Source organism: Dipteris shenzhenensis, chromosome 2 (genome assembly GCF_047967505.1).
Source record: "Dipteris shenzhenensis isolate YYH24624 ecotype China chromosome 2, Dip_SZ_1.0, whole genome shotgun sequence".
Lineage (NCBI taxonomy): Eukaryota > Viridiplantae > Streptophyta > Polypodiopsida > Gleicheniales > Dipteridaceae > Dipteris > Dipteris shenzhenensis.
The window spans coordinates 51,840,692-51,861,250 of NC_141597.1; the positions used below are offsets into that span (position 1 = coordinate 51,840,692).

At 42.2% G+C, this 20,559-nt stretch overlaps 1 protein-coding gene across 5 annotated transcripts in view; it reads left to right on the plus strand.

The window, feature by feature from the left end:
* LOC147904954 (long chain acyl-CoA synthetase 9, chloroplastic-like) overlaps window positions 1–5,639 on the plus strand; it is a 30,836-nt gene extending 25,197 nt beyond the window's left edge. For all 5 annotated transcript variants that reach the window (XM_087389181.1, XM_087389199.1, XM_087389186.1 and 2 more), the window contains 4 exons: window positions 4,370–4,501; window positions 4,621–4,755; window positions 4,864–5,070; window positions 5,177–5,639. In XM_087389181.1, the coding sequence (XP_087245307.1) occupies window positions 4,370–4,501; window positions 4,621–4,755; window positions 4,864–5,070; window positions 5,177–5,341 (639 nt within the window). In that variant the 3' untranslated portion in view covers window positions 5,342–5,639. The remainder of the gene's footprint in view (window positions 1–4,369; window positions 4,502–4,620; window positions 4,756–4,863; window positions 5,071–5,176) is intronic.
* The last annotated feature ends 14,920 nt before the right edge of the window (window positions 5,640–20,559 follow it).

Consider the following 20,559-nt stretch of genomic DNA (forward strand, 5'->3'; position numbering starts at 1 on the left):
TTCCCCCCCTCCATTTTAAACCTCTGCAGTACTTTGTCAATATACTCCTTTTGTGACAGAAACAAAAGTCCCTTGGCCCTGTCACGAGTAATCCGCATGCCAAGAATATGATTTGCATCACCCAAGTCTTTCATGTCAAAAGACTTATGCAGTTGTTTCTTCAAAGCACTAATCTCATGCTGAGATTTACTGGCAATAAGCATGTCATCCACATATAGAATGAGTAGCATCAAACTGCCATCCTTTGCCCGTTTAGTGTACAAGCAATGATCGGTCTCACACCTATGATACCCTTGGGACTGCATGAAGGCATCAAACTTCTTGTACCATTCCCTTGGCGCCTGCTTGAGTCCATACAAGCTCCTCTTGAGCTTACACGAGCTTACACACAAGCTGCTCTTTCCCTTTAACAGCATATCCCTCTGGCTGACTCATATAGATCTCATCATGGAGATCTCCGTGAAGAAAGGCTGTCTTCACATCCATCTGACATAAATCCATGTCGTCATGAGCAACAAGAGCCAACACTGCTCTCAAAGTAGTCATCTTGACTACAGGGGAAAAGATCTCATCAAAGTCAATGCCCTTCTCCTGCTTAAATCCCTTGGCAACCAATCTGGCCTTATACCTAGGTAAAGCATTTGAATCCACTTTGACTTTGTAAACCCACTTGCATGGCAAAACCTTTCTGCCTTCAGGTAACTGCACCAAGTCCCATGTATCATTCTGAAGTAAAGAGTCCATTTCTGACTGCATGGCTTTCTCCCACTTCTTTTTCTCCGTTCTTCCCATAGCTTCCTTGAAGCTGGAAGGCTCACCACAATCTGTCAGCATGATAAAATCAGCCACATTATTGGCTCCTGGAACAAACCTGGCAGGAGGCCGTTGTGCACGGGTGCTCCTCCTAACAAAATGTTCCGGATTAGGCTGCTGTCCAGCCTGTTCTTCATGCATGACGGGTGGCTGTACCACCATATCTGGCTGTTCTACAGCCCCATCTGCTGGCACATCCAGTGGTGCATCATTGGCAAAATTATCTGGCTGATTTTCAGCCTGTATACCCCCTTGAACAGGGTGATCTGCAGCAGGCTGCTGCTGCATATAAATGGGCATTCTTTGCTGTCCAACATCATCATAAATAACCCTCCTGTATTCCACAGGTTGCACGGGTTCCTTGTGTACACTATCCTCTTTAAAGATGACATCATTGCTGCGTATAATCTTCCGTTTAACGGGATCCCATAATCTGTACCCCATTTCACCTTCGTCACCATAACCCATAAAGATGCATCTGATAGACTTTGGATCCAGTTTGGTGCGTAGTTCTTTGCGTACATGAGCAAAGCACTCGCAGCCAAATTCGGGATTTGGACTTACTAGCAGATCTCCCCTTCTGCTGAGTCCTGCCTCTATCCTGTACCTGCAAAGCATTTGAAGACTTGCTGCCCACATTATTCTTCCTGCTTATCTCCTCCATGAGGAGAGAGCTCTCTACATCAGCATATATAAGAGTGACATTTGAATTAGACAGGGTGGTCTTGAAAGTGTCCCAACTCTCAGGGAGGGTACACAACAAGAAAGTAGCCTTAAACTCCTCATCAAGATTCAACCCCTGTGCAATCAGCTGTGTAAAGATGGCATTGAACTCACTCAAGTGTGAGGTCATAGCTGTACCTTCCTTCATGCGAAGATCAACCAGCTTCTTCAGCCAATAAACCTTACTGGCTGAGCTCTTTTGGGCATACAATTCTTCTAGTCTTTGCCATAGACCATAAGAGGTCTTTTTAGCCTGAACATTGAACACAAGAGTGTCTGAAATAGTGAGCATGATAGCTGCCCTTGCGGACAAATCAAGCTCTTCCCAGTCATCAGCTGCCATGTCAGATGGCTTGACACCCTTCACCCTTATGGGCTTAGCAATCTTCTTTAACAGAAGTACATTCAAGCACTGTTCTGCCCATAATGCATAGTTGTGTGCTCCTTCCAGTTTCTTTATGTTCAGAATTGAAGAATCACTTCCCCCTGATGCCATATCAGATAAGGAAAGTACCTGACTCCCTGGAAGTAAAAAAAAAACTGAATAAAAATTCTGATTTCTCAGAAAAAAACCTGCTCTATTCAAGAGCCAGAAGCACTCTCAATGGTGCTGTTTTTACTGTCAGGAAAATCTGCAGCAAAACAGTACATGACCCTGCAAATACTGTACCTTCTGACACACTGTACCGTGCTCAAAGAGGCATAAAAACAGTAATTTCAGACTGCTGCAGTTGCTCAATAAGTGCTTAACAGTGCATAATCAACTGACAAAGCACAAACACTGCTGTAAACCTTGATGTACTGACTGTACTGATCACTTCTCCCACCTCAGATGAGGTATTGCACTGAGTTAATATGCATAAACCACTTGGCAAACACCCAAAAAAAAAGACACTTCAGCCTGTCACACAGCCTGCAACAGAAAATGGGATAAATCCCAAGCAATCACCCTTATACCAAGGGGAGAAAATGCATCTGAAGATCTCTGTCGGTAACCCAAGTGCTATCAAACAAAGTCTGGGCAAAAGCCCCTTGATCTGACACCTGAATCAAGTGGAGAACACCTCAACACTGAGGTAGCATGCAATATGAAAATCTCTCTGACAAAATCATCCACCAGTGTAATGCATATACTGCCCTGTGTAGAAATGACATACACAGATCCCAACGTACAAACACTCAATGAGGAACCTTTTGAGCACTGGCAACGATGGACAGTTAGGGACCGAGTAAACTCGATGCGCCCTGGCCAAGCGTGGCTCAACTGAGGTTCTCTGAGTGTGGCACAAGAAATGTGACCTGCAAGAAAATGTCACCTCAACACTGCGGAAATCAAGACAAATGTGCTCTCTCTGGCACCACACTGCCTCAAGGCATACAATGCATCACCTTCCGGGCAAAAGCCCTATGATCTGACACCTGTAAACTGAGATTCAAACCCAGTAAAAGCATATGTCCTCTTGCAAAATCAAGGCATTACCTTCCCAGAACAAAATAGCTGTGCAATCAACCACACACTGTGATTGTCTTCACCTCAAGCACGAGATGAATGAAAGTACTTGCTGTACTTTCAGGATAACACAGTTTTGTGAACTGAAAAATGACCCTGAATCAAGAGGAATGAAGAGCAGAATGCGCTTTCACCTCTCTTTCTTCCCCAAACAAAGAAAATGTACTCCCTGCTGCAAAAAGAGGAAACAGCTCCCTGTACCTGCGCTGTGGAGATCCGTACAGATGTACGGCTCCTGTACGGAATCCCAGAAGAGGGAAAGCTGTCGAAAAGTGTGGCGGCGTCGTCCGTACAGCTGTACGGTAGTCCGTACGACTGTACGGCAGTCCGTACGGTCCCCCCTGTGTGGACTGCGCGACGCCCGAAGGGCTTAGCAGCTAGTAGCAGCTGCTGGCTGCTGACTTGATGCGGCGACGCCCTGCTGCTGTCAGCAGCTGCTGTACGGCCCGCGACCCGCGCCGCAACCCGAGCCCGCTCCCGTGCCCACGCCACAGCCCGCACCCGCGCCCGCGACGCTCTCGTGCCCACGCGCCCTGATCAGATCCGTACGAAGTCCGTCCGTACGGCTGTACGGATGTCGTACGTCCGTACGGCACTGTGTTACTGCGTTGTACGGAGGGGGGTGAGTAGGCTGTTCGGGTAGAAGGCTCTGATACCAGTTGAAAGGGACTTAAGGGGGAAGAAGAGCAAGAGGGAGAGAGTGAGAGAGAGAGATGACTCAAGGTGTGCGGGTGTGAAGTGATGAGCCACACCACAAACTCATTTGTTTTATTAGGATTAGGTTTGCCCTATGACTGTCTTAAGACAGTCATAGGTGTCCTATCTTTAATGAAGGGTTGGCAATGTGCCTTTACCCCAACAGGGGGTGGGAGGAGGAAGTGTGGAAGGGGGGGTGGCGAAGCCCCTGCAAAGTTTACAAGGCCTTGACAGGAAGGGAGAGGGGAAGTAATATGAGAGAAGGGGTAAAAATATGCCCACCCCACTTTGCATCCCTTTCATGCCTGCTCTCTCATCTCCACTCTTTGCAGGGATGCACCCTCAAATTAGTTTATGCCTGGGTAAACAAGGAATTTGTCTTTTCCTTTTGTAGAGTTGAGAGTCATTCTGATATTTGCACCTTTTTTGCTTCCAACAGTTGGTTGACTGGGAGGAGGGAGGCTACAAAATAAGTCTTACCCATCCCACTTTGCATCCGTTTCATGCCTGCTCTCTCACCTCTACTCTTTGCAGGGATGTACCCTCGAATCAGTTTATTCATGGGTAAACAAGGAATTTTGTAGAGTTGAGAGACATTCTGATATTTGCACTTTTTTTCTTCAACAGTTGGTTGACTGGGAGGAGGGAGGCTACAAAATAACAGATAGCCCAATGCCAAGGGGTGAAATAGTAATTGGTGGGCCTTCTGTGACTCTTGGCTATTTCAAGAATCAGGCTAAAACAGATGAAGTTTATAAGGTAAGTTATCCATTTTGCTGTATCCTTCACTGACTGGATTGAAATCGTGTTCTTCACTGACTGGATTGAAATTGTACATTTATTTCTCTCACAAGTGGTCAGGTGCTTGCATTGTGAAGGTGGATGAGAATGGTTTACGGTGGTTCTATACAGGAGATATTGGACAGTTTCATCCAGATGGCTGCCTGGAGATAATTGATCGGAGAAAAGATATTGTAAAGCTTCAACATGGGGAATATGTATCTCTTGGAAAGGCAAGGCAATCTTTTTATCAGAAATTCATGTCCAGATTTCTTTAGAAAGCTCACATTTTCCACTTATTTTGTCAGCTGATATCAGTGTTCTCTTTTGACAAATTGCAGATTGAGGCAATCCTCGTAGCAAGCCCTTATGTAGACAACATCATGTTGCACGCCGATCCATTCCATAGCAATTGTGTAGCTATTGTAGTTGCATCACAGATTGCTGTTGAGAACTGGGCTCGGAAGGAAGGCATTGAATACAAGGATTTTTCAGATCTTTGCTCGAAGAAGGAAGCGGTAAAGGAGGTCATCAACTCCTTGCACAAGGTGGGTCTTTATTTGTTGGTGGAATCTATTTAGTGAATGGAAATGAAGAATAGCATGCCATCACCATTCTTTGAACATTTACATGCGCTTTAATGTTGTGCACCAGATCGGGAAATCGGCCAAACTGGAAAAGTTTGAAATCCCATCCAAAATCAAGATCTCACCAGATCCATGGACACCAGAGTCTGGTCTGGTAACGGCTGCCCTTAAATTGAAAAGAGAAAATGCAAGGAAGGCCTTTGCAGATGACCTGAGGGAACTGTATGCATAACAAGGTCAAGGATTTATATGTATTGATGTTATTTGTGAATATTGGGACACTAATTTAATCAGATCACAGTGGGTTATTCCATTTGGGAGGAAATTATTTTCTAAATAGGGAGAGTATTCAGATCTTGAGTGATCTGCTAGCATCTCAGCAGAAACTGTATTTGTAACTGTTTACTGCAAATATTAAAAACTCATTGCATGGTTTTCCTGCCCAACCTGTACAACAGACTGTTTAGAATGTTCCATATTTTTTTTCCAATGGAACAAAGGTGACACTGATATATACTTAATTTTTCTTTGCTATGTACTCGAGAATCTTGCTTGTGCTTGGCATGAATTTTTAAATGAAGTATCGGTATTGGAAATGGTTTCCAAAAAATCTTCCTTCTAACATGAAGGGCAGGATGAGACTCCTATTTGCATGTTCAGGAAGTTACTAGATGTATTGGCACATGTAACCTCTTTCTGGGCTCTTCTATTTCTTCTTTTCTTCTTTGAATATTTTACCCGTTTGCAGGTAGCAATCCTGGGACCAACTCACAGCAGTGGATGCAACAGGAAATGAAAAAATCCTGCTGAAGTCTGCTGTATTTGTCATAGTACAAGAGATAGGGATCATCTTAGGTTTCTATTATCTGGAAGAATATGTGCACTCAGGCTCCATGCTGGTTGAGATGGGTGAGAGAACTAGCATCCAAGTTGGTTCCTGGAGAGCATTAAGAGGGAGGGACAGCATTACTCAGGACCTTCAGAAGCTTGTTGTGCAGATTGATACAGCCAACCCTCTGGATTGTTTAGATTCAATCTCACAGGTAGGGACAAGGAGATGCATCCATTGGCTGGGAGTCTTCTCTGGTAGAGGAGTTCCACTACCAGGTTATTTGCTTTCTTTGGGATCAAGGAGGTGAAATGGTTCTTTATGCAGTGGAAGAGGATTGGAGATTAATCAGACTACCACTGTAGGAACCATCCAAGATGCTGTCCTCCACACTCATAATTATTGCGTGAAGTAAGGGCCACTAGTTTATCAACCCCATCCTTCTCTAGTCATGGGCAATCCCAGAAGATGTGGCAGGTATTGCTTTCTTGCTTGGCGGGATCAAGAGAGGCAATTGGTTTATTACTGGCGTACACAGTTCAGTCCATAGATGTTGTGAGGGAATGCTTTATAGAAGAACTCACCAGGTCACTCTTCTGGTGTACACAGTTCAGTCCATAGATGTTGTGAGGGAATGCTTCATAGAAGAACTCACCAGGTCACTCTTCTGGTTGCAAGACCTCTTGTCTGGCGTACACAGTTCAGTCCATAGATGTTGTGAGGGAATGCTTCATAGAAGAACTCACCAGGTCACTCTTCTGGTTGCAAGACCTCTTGTCCCTTTCTGGCACCATTCTTCCTGTGTCTATTGGCCATGGGAGATCGCTTTTAGTCTGGCAGCCTAGCAGATTTGTGATTCAAATAATAGATTCCTGAGCCTTTATAGCATGCTGTCTGCTCTTCATTTGTCTCAGGTGATACGAGATTGGAAGGAATTGGCCTTCTTCGAAGGCAGAAGGGGAAGTATTGGTGCTTCTTCAAATCTTGGACGCAGGATTGCTAGAAGGTGATGGACAAACAGTATTGAAGCCAGAAGAGGACCTGCTTAAGAACTCAGCGAGAGTTCATGGTCCAGGTTATTTGGAAATATTCATTGGTAGCAGACCTTGGCCAAAGGAAGGATGGGTTGAAACAAACCCTCAACCATGGGACTTGGAAGACTCCAGGTTGTTGCCGCACTGCTAGAACTTCTTTCATAAGCTGTTCTTTCCACACACACCCACAAGCCTTATGGTTGCACAATTTTCTCTTTTAGATATGCTGCTACAAATTCAGAAGATCTCACTGCATCACAAGTATAGTCCAAATCTCGAGCTTGCAGGCAATTTGAAAATGATTGCCGCAAAGATGCCCAGAAGAAGGGAAACGGCAAGGGATGGATCACCAAAGGTCCTATGGTTTCGATCCTTCCATAGAGTCCATAGCGCCCAATAGCGTACCCATGTAAAGAAAAAATCATACCGTTGGCGGACAAGGTGAATTCCAAACTACAAAAAAAGCTTGCCGAAGCAAGCAGAAGGATAGTGTGCTTGAAGTCATCGTTGCAAAAAAAAAGAAGTCACGAGGCGAAGGGCTATGCCATAAAAGATGAGGCATTGACTCTTGCAAAAATAGACATCGGTGATAAATATCCGGAGCAACATGTGTGCGTGCCAAGATCTATCCAAAAGGAAGAATCCCAAGCAAAACTCTGCAAAAGGAAAGTTGTTGGTGAAAGGGAATCCCAAATTTGTTTTTGCACCACCTAGGAGTATGAGTCCTAGTAATGCTGTTTCAAACCAAACTTCCTAATTGTAGTTGGGAAACATAACACATCACCCACAAGGCATATGCCTTTCCACAAAATAAAATAAGAACGACGGGACTCTAGTAAGGCAGCCAAAGGATGTGTAAAGACCCCATCTTGTAAGGCCAAAGGATGTGTTTCAAACCAAACTTCCTAACTACAGTAGGGAAACATAACACCATGCCATTAGCATCTAACACATCACCCACAAGGCATATGCCTTTCGACAAATAAAATAACAATGATGGGGGCTCTTGGAAGGCCAAAGGGTGCATTTCAAACCAAACTTCGTAACTACGATAGGGAAACATAACACCATGCCATTAGCATCTAACATAACATCCACAAATTATGTCTTTCAACAAATAAAATAAGAACGACGGGGCTTTTGTAAGTCCAAAGAATGTGTAAGGACTCCGTCTTGTAAGGTTAAAGGACGTGTAAAGACCTTTGATTAATGAAGGCACTCTACTTTGCCCACAAAGAGTTTACATTAAGAGCTTCCTTGCCATTTCACTAAAATATGAGAGTATGTGCTTCTAGGTAGAAAGCAAGCGAGAGACAAAAGGAAAGTTCTTTACCCTGCCATCAACATAACCAAGGAGAAAATTTCAATGAGCAGGCTGTCTGTGACCAAAAGCATCTGTGGACAAATGCAAAAGCAAGTGTTGCATCACGTACACCCATGACTGAAGCATCATTTTTCCCTATGTGCCAGAACATGCATATGAATATTTAGGATACTCAATGCTCCATGCATCTTCGGTAAGCAAGATGGTCCACTAAAAGGAATTGGACAGCTTTATGGCCATGATGTGATCTTCAGAAAAGCTTTATAATAGTAGACATAAACTGGAGATGTCTTGCTTAGCAAACACCGTTAAGGAAAAATAAAACTATATATAGGCAGCCAAGATAGATTGGACAATGCAAAAAAGGGCATGCAGTGGCCAAGTAGGCAACTTCCAGTATTCTAGTTTACTTTTTAGCTTTGTGACTACCTAGTGTTGGAACTAAATGGGAGGCAAGGTAGTCTAGGCTAAGACATGAAAAACTCAACTAGATAGCAAACATAATGGAAATGGAAATGAAATGCTAGAATGAAATGAACAACCAAAGGAAAGTACTTACATAATCAAAAGAGGCTTGAGGCTTGATTGATTTGACAAGTGAAAGTACAATGCCTTTATAGGATAGGCACACACACACACAAAGTACCAAATGTATATGGAATAACTCCTAACACGTGGCACTCCTAGACACGTAGTACTATAAAAATCACACTAGGACTCACTAGAACAAGCCAAATTGGCTCAACTTGGCTCCATTTCCTAACACCTCTCCATGGAGGAAAGGTGAGTGACTACTGGAATGGAACCAAGTACTGAACATGACAATGCCCATCATCGAACTGTGCGTTGACGGTCTAGAACTAGACATAGCTCCCATGCTAACTCAGAGGCAAGTAAGCATGGTTTGAGGCTAGGGAGCATGGTGTAGACGGAGAGGCTCACCTAGCATGGCTTAGAGGCTCATCATGCATGGCTCCATGACCAACTCAGAGGTCTGGGAGACCAATGCACATGCCAGGCTTGATAAAATAGACCTATCAAAGCCAATACATGGCTCCCACAGTACATCCCCCTCTTGGCTCTAGGGACTAATGAGAGACATGGAGCCACACACCGTAGAAAACCCATACATCGTTTTAGGAGGATGATCCAAGGTAGAGAACCTTTATTGACTCATCACACATGATTTATTGTGTTCATTTTTGGGAAACACCCCCACGGCAGAGTACCCAAATACAACATGCTTAGAAAACAAATGGAGGGAGAGAGAGATGTTGGATTTGAGTAGTGAGAGCATGAACTTGTGTCGAAGGATCATCATCTTCATTGTCACTAGTGGCGGATGCAACGAGCAATAAGGTGGCAGAGAGGGGACTCATTGCGTACTACGGGAAATGGTGAGCAAAAAATGGCAGGGTAGAGATGGCACAGAAAATGGCGGGCAAATTGGAGCAGAAATGGTGGGAAGATTGTAGCAGAAAATGGGTAGAAGGGCAGGTAGGCAGAGAATGGCGGCCAAAAAAGGGCGGCAGTTGGAGTGGACAAAAAGTCGAGGTTGCATATGAAATCACCAATGTTTGTTGAGGGGGACCTTGAAGAATCCATTGTTGGAGAAGCTAATTTTCGGGGAAGATGGGTTGAAGGGGAAGGGAGCTCTGTCTTGGAGGAGAGGATTGCGAGCCTCCCTCATCCTCTAGATTGAGCATGGAGAGTAGGGAAAGAGCTAAACACATGGCTCTGATGCCACATGTTGGAACTAGATGGGAGGCAAGGTAGTCTAGGCTAAGACATCAAAGACTAGACTACATAGAAAACATAATGGAAATGGAAATGAAATGCTAGAAAGAAATGAACAACCAAAGGAAAGTACTTACATAACCAAAAGAGGCGTGAGGCTTGATTGATTTGATAAGTGAAAGTACAATGCCTTCATAGGTTAGGCACACAGACACACAAAGTACCAAATGTATATGGGATAACTCCCAATATGACACGTGGCACTCCTAGACACCTAGTACTATGAAAATCACACTAGGACTCACTAGAACAAACCAAAACAGACTCAACTTGACTCCATTTCCTAACACCTAGTCCATTTGCTAGTGGTGAGTAACTATCCATCCCAAGGGGTAACCAAGCTGACGCACCAATTGCATAGGTAAAACAATCTCCCTAGGCCATAGAATCTGATGCCCATCTCTCACATGTAACGAAAGAAACTTTGACTTTTGGAAATTTACATGCAGACTAGCTACCAAACCATAGAAAGATAAGGCACGGATGAGGCATGAAAGATCCCTCTCAGTATTCTACTCAGCGAAGAAGGAATCATCATCATAAGATTGGGCAATTAGTGGCCTTCTTACATGTTTTCGCAACACATTTAGAGTACCTATAGCTACTAAATGATCCATGTATGGAAGCATGGATGAGGAGGGGTTCATATTAACATACATCTTCATGCTAATCTGATATCAAGGATCGGACTAGCAAGGGTGTTTTCTAAATTTTATTATTAACTTTAAATTTGGGACATTTCATCAAGGCTAAGCTCTCGTGCCTTAACTCAAGTCAATGCAAGAATAATAACTTTGTTTCTGTAATCCCTTGCATTGATCTCCAAACTATAATCTACATTTTGTTTGATAATGTATTTAGAGAAATATCACTTCTTTTACTCTTGCCTTTCAAAAGGATGTTAGGGTCATCGTTTGCCTTCAGTTGCTTTTGTCCCTTAACCACCCCTCATTCCCACATTGCAAAATTTTCTTCTTATAACTCCCATACTAGGATAGATTGGAAAGCTAACAAAAAGTACTAATCATAATATCTCATGGCATTTGAGTCACTTGGGTTCATAAAATACTAATCTATTTCTATGTAGCATTGGATCCTAAATTGTAAAGTTACCTTGTCATCATTTCTACAGAGGTCAAAGTACTCGTTATGGAAGAAATGCATCCTTTGAATAAATGAAATTCCTTGATGGTAGCCATTATTGCTATTATGCTACCATGCCATAGGAGTGGCTTCCTCGCTTCCTCCTTAGACAGCCTACATAGATCTTGCACTCTGCTATTTTGAAATGCATAGAGTTAGGATACTCTATGTATAATTGCTTCATGGCCTCTACACTATGGGCAACCATTAATTACAAAATATTTGTATGAGTTGGTCTTTGTAAAATCATAACTACTCTTTTTAGGACAAAGAGCTAGATCCAACAATATTAGTATGGGTTCGTCCAAAAATATTAGTATGGGATCGTCTTTGTAAAATAAAAACTACTAAGAGCAAGATCCACCATCACAAGGAAAGGAGCTACATTGGCTCATGGATTGATTTTCATCCTCTTAGACTACCTCAAATTAGCCTCATGTAAAGGATGTGGCTCCTTGATCTCTAGTGGTATTCTTCTAGTGTTTGGGTCCACTCAAAGTATACTGTTGAGTATTGATTATATCTAAAGTAGAATGCCAAGAATCAATCTTCTCCACATCTGCTGAGCTTGTAGATGAACCCTCCTCTTCCTACTAGGGTGTAGGCTCTTGCTTCTTCTATTATGACCCCTCCATGGTGCTGTTGGGTTAGTGATTACTCATCCTCATGAGGATTAGTGGGAAGAGGCTTTAGGATCATAGTAGGCAGTGATGATGGTCGACCGTCGAAAGATCTACGAGGGAGCGTGACCCTTGGCTCCTTCACATAGTCGAGGGCTAGGAGCTTACTGGCGACCATGTGAGGTGGCACACAGTCGGTGGGCATCACAGCAATAGAGCCGTGGAGTAGGTCATGAATATATGTGAGACGAAGTTGTTTTTGGTTTTTAGAGTGTGTAGTGCCTTTGTGGCTTACTCAGTTGTGTTGTAAAGAGCAACAAGCCCCATAGGGATGAGCTCAATGTGTGTGAGTGATTTAATGCTTATCTTATGAGAGTTATTGAGTCATTTAATTCTACAATTCTCTAATTTGAATCTACAATTCATATCGTGATTTTTATAAGAATTTAGATTGATTAAGCCTTCAACGGTATCAGAGCGGGTAGTTGTCTTCTTGATACTTACTATGGTGTATGCATGTCTAAGGTGTGTATTTCGCTTTGGTTGAGCATCAAGATCATAAAGAAATGCAGGAGCAGACGAGGTAGTCGGAAGACTTCTCTTGACATATTGGCTGAGGCATCTTTTTGAGTTCTTCTCAATCCGCAAAGGTTCTAGGCATGGACTCTCCTAAGAAAGAAAAGCTCGGAGCCATTCTAGTTACATTTAATGGGAAGAACTTCGCACCTTGGCAACTGGCCACACAACTTCTCTTCATGCAAAAAGGGTTGTGGGGTATAATCTCTGGAGTGGACAAAAAACCGAAGGAAAGATCTCACGATGCAGAGAAGATTCCTGCATGGGAGGCAAAGATGAAAAAGCATTAGGATATTTGGGTTGTACTCTAGGCCCTGAGTATTTTCATCATCTCGATGTGAAATGTACTATTGTTGAGAATTGGAAGATGTTGGAGACTCTCTTCGGAGTATGCATGAAGCACTCGAAGTCCAACTTGAAGCAAGAATTATTCGACCTTCAGATGAACAAATCAGAGACACCAGGCGTGTTTTTGAATCGCATGCAAAGCATATTAAGACAGCTAAATGACTTGGGAGCACAAGTTGAAGATAGCCATCCTGCTCAGGAGTTTACCCCAGTAGATCAATACAATGAGATGGCTTCTTAGGCTTGATAACGACATGGAATTCTTGGACTATGGTGGAATGCTTTTTAGTGAAGAAAAATGTAACAACTTCACATGGCTTGATAACAAGGCATATGCGGCAAGTGATCAGAAGAGAAAATCATCACGAGACTCACGAAAGTGCAATTATTGTGGCAAGGAAGGCCATATTGAGAAATATTAATACACCAAACAACGCGATGAGATGTTGAAACAAGAGAAGGGTAAAGCACTTGCAGTTGGCAAGGAAGAAACTGCAATGATGGTTGAAGACGATTCTCTCAGCAAACAAGATTGGGCATTTTAATTGTGTAAGCATTGCTCTTTGTGAGCAAATGTTATTAGGCTCTTTGTGAGCATTTATCAAAATATTTGATGTGTTTGAGCTCTTTGTGAGCAGCCTTTTTTGGATCTTTTATGGGGGCAGTATAGATACTGGCTCCTTGTGAGCATTGTCACATGTTTTTTACAATGTATTGTCTTCTCCCTCATTTTGGATGAGGGGAGATTGTTGGGTTAGTGAGTACTCATCCTCATAAGGATTAGTGGAAGCGTGGTTAGGCATGTCTATCCACGTGGACTCCTTGCATGGAAAGAAGCACGTAGAAGAGGCTTTAGGATCATAGTAGGCGGTGATAATGGTCAACCTCTGGAAGATCTGAGAGGGAGCATGAACCCTAGCTCCTTCACACACAGTTGAGGGCTAGGAGCTTGCTGGCCACCATGTGAGGTGGCACACAGTTGGTGGGCATCACAGTAATAGAGCCGTGGAGTAGGTCATGAATATATGTGAGATGAAGTCTTTTTTGGCTTTCAGAGTGTGTAGTGCCTTTGTGGCTTACTCAATTGTGTTGTAAAGAGCAACAAGCCCCGTAGGGATGAGCTCAGTGTGTGTGAGTGATTTAATGCTTATCTTATGAAAGTTATTGAGTCATTTGATTCTACAATTCTCTGATTTGAATCTCCAATTCATCTCGTGATTTTTATAAGCATTTAGATTGATTAAGCCTTTAGGTGCTAACAATATCCCTTGATGAAGGTCTTTTTCCTTTTCTTTTCTTCTAACTTTCAAGGCTTCTTGCTTTCATATTCCAATGAAATGCCTTTTGAAAAAATGTAAAGAACCAATTTGGGTAAAAAATTTGCATCACCACAAGGATTGGCCCCATTTTTGAAGCTTATATCAATGCAAATTACAATGGAATATTATTTTTAAAAATTGCGAAGCGCCAAAATGACCATCCATATTATCGTCGATATTACCCTCCATATTACCGTCGATAAAGCAATTTTCGACGCTAATATGAATGGTAATATCGACTCTGGGAATAGTTTATCGATGTTAATATCGACGCTATCAGGAAAACACAAAGATGTTTTGACGTAAATATCAATGCTTTTTTATAGGGGCAGATTAGGGCTTTTTTAGCCATAATCTACCCTTTTATAAAAGGCTTGTATTACGGTGTACTAGCCATTTCGTATGTTTTCATTGAGTTTGAGTGTAAAATTTTCTATATTATCTTTCAATTTGAGTACAAAATCTCATGTTCTCTATGAATACAAAATTATATTCTCTTGCACTTTCTATGTCTGACTACTCTACCCTACTGACATGTACATCATATTTACTCTAGCCTACTAGTCATAGCTATTGTCCTCATCATCGCTCATGTCCTCCTCGTTGCTCTGGCCACCCTCCTCGTTGCTCCCACCATCCTCCTTGTTATCGTCCCCCTCGCCTCTTGCCTCTCTAGCTTACAAGTACTTACATCTTGCAAGTACTCATCTCCATCATCCTATTTAAGAAACACATGTGTACAGGGTTAGTATACATGTAATAGTTATTCAAATTGGGCATTTGAAGAGAAATGGGTGTAGTAACTTCTTACATTCAAAAAGGGGACAAATTCTCTGCTCGCTTCAAGATAGTCAAAGAAGGCTTTCGTACTGTAGTTGTACACATACGAGTACTCCTCTTTCATACACTGTTTGCCCATTTTCATTTTCTAACATTACAAGAATATATGTTAATTTCATGATTTACCCTAAGCATTCCCAAACTACATGCAAGAAGAAGTGAAAGAATAGGTACTTGCAAAAAAATGATAAAATCGAGCCTTCCCACACGAGCCCAAGTGCAATTGGCCCACTTTACTCTTCCGTACAATAGTCACCTGCCTCTACTAGTCGTACTGCTTTTGAGTCTTGAGTTCTTTCTTTATAATCTTCGAATCGTCATCATGGACCCAGGTAGGCTTCAACTCCTTTGCCTTTGCTTTTTTGTGGATTTAGTCTTTCTGCAATTTCAAAACGGTAGCCATCTTGTTCAACATCCACCTGGAGTCGAACTCTAGGTTCTCACTTGGCACTAGGAACTCCTTCCTCAGGGCCTTCAAAATGTAATCTCTTTTTTTTGGGGTTGGTGTTGAAAATCCATGACCACCTTCTTGAATTCACTTGGGCAAAGGCCATGCATGCGGTTAATTACATGTTTATCTCTCTCATCCATAACTATTTCATACTCCCTATTAATTGACTAGGGGAGGGTGGTGGATGTTTGGGAGTCCGCTTGAGAACCCTCAACAACACTCACTCTACCTGAGCCTAAGGATCTATGTCGATGCCTCTTGCTCTCCTCTCTCCCAAGTATCTTCCTGAGTGGTGCCCTAGGAGATCTCAACAAAATTTGGTGGACCCGACAATCGATGCTTCTCCTCTTCAAACTCTCAAAGGATTTGGTTCCTATCCTTCGGATCAAGATGCACGAGTAGTTTACATGCCTTCTCCGTGCTACTACTAGTGGTAGTATTGTTGTTCCTTCTCTTTCGACTACCCCCCCCACTGGATCCTCCACTTGCCATCCGTCATGTAGGTAGAAGAGATTTTAAGCATGAAAAGAGAGGAAAGAGAGGAAGAGGAGATGGAAAGAGAGGGAGGAGATGGAAAGAGGAAGAGAGAGAATGGAAAGAGGAAAAGAGAGGAGGGAAAGAGGGAAGGAAAAGAGAGATGCAAGGAGAGTAAGGAAAGAGTAGGAAAGGAGTAGGGAAGGAGGGAAAAAGTAAGGAAAAGGTAGGGAAAGAGTAGGGAAGGAGTAGGGAAGGACGGAACAGAGAGATACAAGAAGAGTAGGGAAGGAAGAAAAAAATAGGGAAAAAGGTGGGAAAGGGAGAGAAGGGGAGGTTTGTGCATATGCTTTAGAGGTGAATGTTTATAATGAGAAGAAGAATTGTGTAAATATGCTTTAGAGGTTTGTCCAGCTTCGCCCCACCCTTCAAAAAATTGCACACAAGTCTCCTTCTCATTGTAAACATCCACCTCTAGACACATGAAATTGAAAGGGGTTGGGGAAGGGGAAAGTAAAATGGGGAAGGGGAAGTAAAAGGGGAAAGGGGCACTTACCTCAAAAGTTAGGTCGGGCTCTTTTTTGTGAACCGGTACAAAAGCAAGCCTACACAAATCACTCAACGACATAACTCATGAGAAGAGGAAAGGTAGGAAAGGGGAGACACAAGGAAAGGGGAGACGTAGAGAAAGAGAGGAAAGGGAAGAGCTTGGGGGAAGATCTTGGAAGGGAAAGAAAGGAAGAGGAAAAAGGGAGGAAAGGGGAGAGAGGGAAAAGGGAGGAAAGGGGAGATAGGAAAAAGGGAGAGAAAGGGGAGAGGGAGGCAATTCCATTTTCTATCCCAAGCCCCTCTTCTCCCCATGCTCTCCTCCTCCCCTTCTTTTCCTCTTGCATGTAGAAAACAAGGAAAAAACCCACAAAAAACAAGATTTGAAAGGAGGAGAGAAAACATGTACAATCATACCTAGAACTAGAAATGCATATTCTTTGAAGAGTCTCCTGCCTTTCTCCTTGGTGTCTACAGTGCCTTTGACGTAAGAAGTGGAAGGGAGGTGGTTGCAAACTCTGAAGGGGAGAGAGTGTGAGGAAAGCTTCATCTTTGAGAGAGAAAATTGATGCAGAATAGGGGGAGTAGGTGTTTGTGGTCTTGATAGCATCGATATTAGCATCAATAAAAGTGTCAATATAAGCATTGAAAATACAAGTTACATTAAAAAAAAAAAACTACCAAAACCTTTTTTTAATTAAAAAAAAAGCTTTGTATTTGATTCAGTTGTAGTTCATGAGAATGGTACTCTTTTTAATTGCACGTTGGGGTCAATGCCCCATCATGGAAAAGTTGGGCATTGATGGTCATCATGGGACCAAACTTGACAAGAATTTACATAATGATGGTTCAAATATTCTAGCAAGGTGTTATTCCATTTGCATTATCATGATGCCTTCTTTTAGGGTGCATGTCAATGTGAATACAACTAGGTGTGCACAAGGGTTTAGGGTTTAGGGTTGGGGAAAATGATGTTGCATGGGCCTCAAAATGGGTGAGTTTAAGGCTTATTCAAATTATCATGGCCATCCAACATCATTCTCCCCATTTGCAAACCCCAAACCCTTGTTTTTATAAGTGCGTAATGCTCCTTAGACTAAAAAACAAGGAGTTGGTCCTTGCAAATGGGGCAAATGATGTTGAATGGCCATGATACTTTGCACCGGCCTCCAAAAAGGTGAGTTTAAGGCTTGTAAAAATAATCATGGCCATCCAACATCATTTTACCCATTTTCAAACCCCAAACCCTTGTTTTTAGAAGTGCGTAATGCTCCTTAGACTAAAAAACAAGGAGTTGGGCTTTGCAAATGGGTAAAATGATGTTGGATGGCCATGATAATTTTTATGGGCCTCAAACTAGGTGGGTTTGAAGCCCGTGCAAAGTATCATGGCCATTGGATCCCTATTTGCATGGTCAAGAATGTAACATTTCCATATGCTTCCTTTACGATGGTACAAAAACATGCCTCGACGGTACTCTCACCATGCAAATGAGACTTGATGTCCATGATGCTTTTTATTGGCCTCAAAATAGGTGCTTTTGAGGGTTGTACAAAGTATCATGGCCATTGGGTCCCCGTTTGCATGGTCAAGAATGAACATTTCCATGTTCTTGACCATGCTTCCTCTATGATGGTATAAAAACATCCCTTAAAGGTATTATCACCATGCAAATGGGACCCAATGTCCATGATACTTTGCACGAGCCTTAGAATAGGTTAGTTTAAAGACCGTGCAAATTATCATGGCCATCAGGTCCCGTTTGCATGGTCAAGAATGAACATTTCCATGTTTTTCCTGATGCTTCCTCTATGATGGTACAAAAACATGCCTCGAAGGTATTCTCACCATGCAAATGGGACTTGATGGCCATGATGCTTTGCACAAGACTCAAACTAGCCCATGCAAAGTATCATGGCCATCGGGTCCTGTTTGCATGATCAAGAATGAACATTTTCATTTTTTTGCCCATGCTTCCTCTATGATGGTACAAAAACATGCCTCAAAGGTATTCTCACCATGCAAATGGGACCTTATGGCCATAATACTTTGAACAGGACTCAAACTAGGTGATTTGAAGGCCCATGCAAAGTATCATGGCCATCGCATCCCATTTTCATGGTCAAGAATGAACATTAACATGTTATTGCCCATGCTTCCAGTAGGATGGTAAACAATTCTCGCCATGCAAATGGGACCCGATGGCCATGATACTTTGTACAAGCCTCAAACTAGGTTATTTTAAGGCCTATGAAAAGTATCATGGCCATCGGGTCGTGTTTGCATGGTCAAGAATGAACATTTCCATGTTTTTGCCCATGCTTCCTCTAAGATGGTATAAAAACATGCCTCAAAGGTATTCTCACCATGAAAATGGGACTTGATGGCCATGATACTCAGCATGGGTCTTAAACAAGGTAATTTTAAGGCTTGCACAAAGTATTATAGCCATCGGGTCCTGCTTGCATGGTCAAGAATGAACATTTTCATGTTTTTGCCCATGCTTCCTAAATGATGGTACAAAAACATGCCTCAAAGGTATTTTCACCATGTAAATTGGACCCGATGGCCATAATACTTTTTATGGGCCTCAAACTAGGCAAGTTTGAGGCCCTTGAAAAGTATCATGGGCAGCAGGTCCCATTTGCATGGTCAAGAATGAACATTTTCATGTTTTTTCCCTCGAAGGTATTCGCACCATGCAAATGGGACTCGATGGCCATGATACTTTTCAAGGGCCTAAAACTAGGTGAGTTTAAGGTCTATGCAAAGTATCATGGTTATCAGGTCCTGTTTGCATATGGTCAAGAATGAATATTTCCATGCTTCCTCTATAATGGTACAAAAACATGCCTCAAAGGTATTCTCACAATGCAAACAGGACCCGATGGCCATGATACCTTATACTGGCCTCAAAATCATCTAGTTTCATGCCATGAAAAGTATCATGGCCATGGGGTCCTGTTTGCATTGTGATATATGAGGCATGTTTTTGTACTATCATAGAGGAAGCATGGGCAAAAACATGAAATGTTCATCCTTAACCATGCAAATGGGATTCGAAGGCCATGATACTTTGCACATGCCTTGAACTAGTGAATTTGAGGCCTGTGGAAAGTATCATGGCCATTGGGTATCATCTCCATGGCTATAATCATGCCATGAGTTTTTTTAAACACCCATGCATGTTCCATGGTGAAAATCAAGGAGATATCAACTCCGATTGGAATCAAAAGGTTTTTGATTTGCATAAAACTCTATGAGTACAAAGTTTATGTTCCCTCTATCAATTTTATGAGGTAGACTAATATTCCTTTGATTCAAAGCATGCCTGTGTGGTTTGATAGACTCACATTTTTTCAATGTTAATATCAACACTTTTAACGATGGACATATCGACTCTGTGAAATTTTCCAGACAACTTATCGATGAAAATATCGATGGAACAGAGCATTGGAAGAACTTTTGCCATTATGCATGCATCTTTTGCATTTCTTGTCATTGTTCATGGACTATGTAATAAAATAGAGATGTAATAGGCAATTGTTCTTTTTGTATAGATGCCTTCAAGCTCATTGGAATCTGAAAAAGAGGCTAGTAAAGCAAGTCTTTATCAATGGGTATTGTGTGATTGCGCATGATACAAAGGATAGATAAGGATACTAGGCACCATATCAATCACACACACAAAGAGATTTGGTCTCTTTCATCCTTTATTTGATGTTGAATTCAATGATGACATACAAGTTTCTTTATTGGCTAGTTTGGTAAATTATCTAATTTCTCTTCATGTACTATAGTTCCATTCTTGTATGTGAGTTTTTCAACTAGTTCTCTAAATTTGGTTCATGTAGGGAGATGAACTGGTGGAAGGAAGTTTGAGAGCACACGCATTGGAATACAAGGCAAAATCCCAAATACTTGAGTGTATGAAATATTCATTGAGGCATAGTCCCAAACATTTGAGTGTATGAAATACAAGGCTTTGTTTAGTAATTCAATTGAGGCACAACCCCAAATATCATAGTGTATGATAGTGCTCCTAGACCATGAAGTGGTAAATGGATGGCAGTATGACTTTTCCATCCAATATGATTCATAGATACCCTTTTGGAAGTAGACCTATGGAGGGCCTTCAATCATGTTTGT